General features: G+C 44.6%; 1 protein-coding gene across 2 annotated transcripts in view; it reads right to left on the reverse strand.

The window, feature by feature from the left end:
* The window catches only part of kcnd2 (potassium voltage-gated channel, Shal-related subfamily, member 2), an 18,021-nt gene that overhangs the window by 5,266 nt on the left and 8,513 nt on the right, over positions 1 to 4,242 (reverse strand). The window contains exons 2-4 of one of the 2 annotated variants that reach the window (XM_037695615.1): positions 2,450 to 2,612; positions 2,103 to 2,198; positions 1,791 to 2,023 (exon numbers count right to left, since the gene is read on the reverse strand). In XM_037695615.1, coding sequence (XP_037551543.1) covers positions 1,791 to 2,023; positions 2,103 to 2,198; positions 2,450 to 2,612 — 492 coding nt within the window. Of the gene's footprint in view, positions 1 to 1,790; positions 2,024 to 2,102; positions 2,302 to 2,420; positions 2,613 to 4,242 lie in introns of both variants that reach the window. The other variant, XM_037695614.1, reaches the window with a different exon arrangement.

The following is a 4,242-nucleotide window of genomic DNA, read 5'->3' on the forward strand; positions in this document are numbered from 1 at the left end:
TCACCGACACACCCGTACTCACCGACACACCCGTACTCACCGACACATCTGTACTCACCGACACATCTGTACTCACCGACACATCTGTACTCCCTGACACATCTGTACTCACTGACACATCTGTACTCACTGACAAACCTGTACTCACTGACACATCTGTACTCACTGACACATCTGTACTCACTGACACACCTGTACTCACTGACACATCTGTACTCACTGACACATCTGTACTCACTGACACACCTGTACTCACTGACACACCTGTACTCACTGACACACCTGTACTCACTGACACACCTGTACTCACTGACACATCTGTACTCCCTGACACATCTGTACTCACTGACAAACCTGTACTCACTGACACATCTGTACTCACTGACACACCTGTACTCACTTACACATCTGTACTCACTGACACATCTGTACTCACTGACACACCTGTACTCACTGACACATCTGTACTCACTGACACACCTGTACTCACTTACACATCTGTACTCACTGACACATCTGTACTCACTGACACACCTGTACTCACTGACACATCCGTACTCACTGACACACCTGTACTCACTTACACATCTGTACTCACTGACACACCTGTACTCACTGACACACCTGTACTCACTGACACATCTGTACTCACTGACACACCTGTACTCACTGACACATCTGTACTCACTGACAAACCTGTACTCACTGACACATCTGTACTCACTGACACACCTGTACTCACTGACACATCTGTACTCACTGACACACCTGTACTCACTGACACACCTGTACTCACTGACACACCTGTACTCACTGACACATCTGTACTCACTGACAAACCTGTACTCACTGACACATCTGTACTCACTGACATCTGTACTCACTGACACATCTGTACTCACTGACACATCTGTACTCACTGACACATCTGTACTCACTGACACATCTGTACTCATTGGCATTTAACACAGTGTGATCTCATTTGGTATTTCGTTGTTGATGATTGTGTTCATCCATTTTGCTTTTACTCCCTGACATTTAATGCAGGGTGTATTGTATTTCATTGTTTCTAATTATATTTCATGTTTTTATGCTTTTATTCATGTTGCTGTAATATGTTGTTAATATTTGATGCTGTGATCTTTTTTGGTAAGCACTTTGATAACAGTTACTGTTTTAAATGTGCTATATAAATAAATGTGACTTGACTAAGGATCATACTGGACCTAAGGATCATACTGGACCTAAGGATCATACTGGACCTAAGGATCATACTGGACCTAAGGATCATAGTGGACCTAAGGATCATACTGGACCTAAGGATCATACTGGACCTAAGGATCATACTGGACATAAGGATCATACTGGACCTAAGGATCATACTGGACCTAAGGATCATAGTGGACCTAAGGATCGTACTGGACCTAAGGATCGTACTGGACCTAAGGATCATAGTGGACCTAAGGATCATAGTGGACCTAAGGATCATAGTGGACCTAAGGATCATAGTGGACCTAAGGATCATACTGGACCTAAGGATCATACTGGACCTAAGGATCATAGTGGACATAAGGATCATACTGGACATAAGGATCATACTGGACATAAGGATCATACTGGACCTAAGGATCATATTGGACCTAAGGATCATAGTGGACCTAAGGATCATACTGGACCTAAGGATCATACTGGACCTAAGGATCATACTGGACATAAGGATCATACTGGACATAAGGATCATACTGGACACCTAAACTTAGAGGAAGACAATCCAGGTGTTTTACTGTCACCTGCTGACCAGTGGTCGCTCCTGGATCTGGATGGTGCTCAGCTCCTGCAGGCTGCCCTGTAGATGCACAGACATGTTGGAGTTTGGAATACTGAACCTTCTCCTCTTTCTGTGTCCACAGCAGGAGACGCTTGGAGGTGAGGAGGACGAGGAGGAAGAGTGAGACAGTTGCTTCACTGGGATCATCTCCCTGCAGCTATCCTCAAAGACCTTCTCATCAACAAACTCGTGGTTCTGAGGAAGAGAGTGAAGACTTGCATGACAAAGCCTGATGAACGAGGAGATCTTTGGTGTAGTTTACTGATGTTCTCACCGTGGTTTTCTCCAGACATTTCAGCAGGTGATGATTCTGCAGCTCAAAGTTCGGGTTCATCTTACATACCAGGGCCTGGCCTGCTTCTTTGGACACCTTCAAACACAAATCATATGACCCGACATCAGAACCACAGCACTTTGTTGAACCACCACTGGGGACATGGACAAGGTTCTCATTGGACCCAACTCTGTCTGAACTTTCAAACGTTCACCGTTTTTATCCTCAGTAGTTTTGATTCTGGTCCTGTGCTCCAGACCTCTGAAAGTCTCATGTGACCCGGCACCAAAAACAAAAAGTCCTGCCAACTGAGGGAACTGTCTCACCCCTTCAGGGACATGTCTCACCTTCTGAGCTCGTCTCTTCTCAGCTCTCTGGCTTTGGTGGTAGATCCGGCTGAAGTTGGACACGATGACAGGAACCGGCAGGGCGATGACCAGGACGCCGCTCAGGGAGCAGATGGAACCAAAGATCTTCCCCATGATGGTCTTTGGAACCATGTCCCCGTATCTGAGGAGAGGAAAGAAGGTCAAAAGGTCAGGACCAGAAGAACCAGGGACCAGATGAAGATCCAGAATAAAGGTTTGGAAGGAGTCTGCCTCTCTGAAGTGCCCTAAAGTTGTCATGTTGAAACGTTTGGAGTGTTTCAGAAACAAATCACAAACTTTTACAGTTTTTCTTTTTTCTGAGGGAGATCACAAACAGAGGAGCATCTTCACACTCAAATGAACCGTCGTCACAAAGTGAAACCGTCCACAGAGTCTTCACATTCAAAGGAACCGTCTTCTCACAGAGGAACATTCAATAACTGTCCTAAATAGATGTCCTGATGATGCACAATAATCCAGGTAGATAAATCTAACCAGGTGGAGTCACGTCCTCTGAACAGATTCTTCTTCTTGAAACGTTTCATCTTTTATCCAAAGGACTTCTTCAGTCTCAGGAGCTGCAACAAACTCAGTCTTATAAATAGCACCTTCTCATGGTGGATCAATCAGTTTGCTGCTGACAACCAGAACCAGCTGATCACATGCTCAAGAAGGACCATCAGTCTAACAATGGGTCATTAGCACCTGATGGCTGTTTACTGTTCACTCAGGGCTGAGTGATACTAGCAATCACAGCATTGTAAGAGGGGGACAGTTGAACCTGAAGGCTCCACCCCTGTTTAACGATGGCAATATTGTAACAAGAGTAATGTTGTGTATGTTGTTCAGTGTCAGGAGGGTGATCAGTCTTACATCGGGGAAACAAAACAGCCACTGGCCAAAAGGATGGACCAGCACAGAAGATCAACATCATCAGGCCAGGACTCTGAGGTCTACACTCATCTCCAGGCCAGCGGTCACTCTTTCAGGGATGAAGATGTTCACATCCTGGACAGAGAGGAACGATGGTTTGAGAGAGGAGTAAAGGAGGCCATCTTTGTGAAAAGAAACCGTCCATCATTATCTCAGAGCTCATTATGTCAGCAGCAAACTGGTTGATCCACTCTGAGAAGGTGCTATTTAAGAGACTGAGCTGAATACAGCACCTCAGACTGAGGAAGTCCTCTGGATGAGAGACTAAACGTTTCTACATTTTTTTGTTGTTTTGTTTTTTTTGAATGTCCAGAGGACCAGATTGAACTTTTTTAGATTTTTCTACCTGGATTATTGAGCAGCATCAGGATATTTTGAGATACGGTTCATGCAATCAATTTATTCTGTTTGAACTGGGATGATCTTAGTCCTGATAAAGGTTTTGGTTCAAAGCAGGAAATGTTTCATGTTGTCACCTGTGCCCAGGTAAAAAGAAAACACAGCTGTCTCCATCTCTGTGTCTCTCCATCTGTCTCTGTATGTCTCTGTGACTCTGTGTGTCTCTATATGTTTCTTTGTCTCCATCTGTCTGTGTCTCTGTTTGTTTCTGTATGTCTCTATGTGTCTCTGTATGTCTCTATATGTCTCCGTCTGTCTCTGTGTCTCTGTATGTCTCTATATGTCTCTATATGTCTCCGTCTGTCTGTGTCTCTGTATGTCTCTGTCTGTCTCTGTATGTCTCTGTATGTCTCTGTCTGTCTCTGTGTCTCTGTATGTCTCTATATGTCTCCGTCTGTCTGTGTCTCTGTTTGTTTCTGTATGTCTCTATGTGTCTCTGT

The sequence above is a fragment of the Nematolebias whitei genome, chromosome 22, assembly GCF_014905685.2.
Source record: "Nematolebias whitei isolate Nwh7 chromosome 22, NemWhi1, whole genome shotgun sequence".
Taxonomy (NCBI): domain Eukaryota; kingdom Metazoa; phylum Chordata; class Actinopteri; order Cyprinodontiformes; family Rivulidae; genus Nematolebias; species Nematolebias whitei.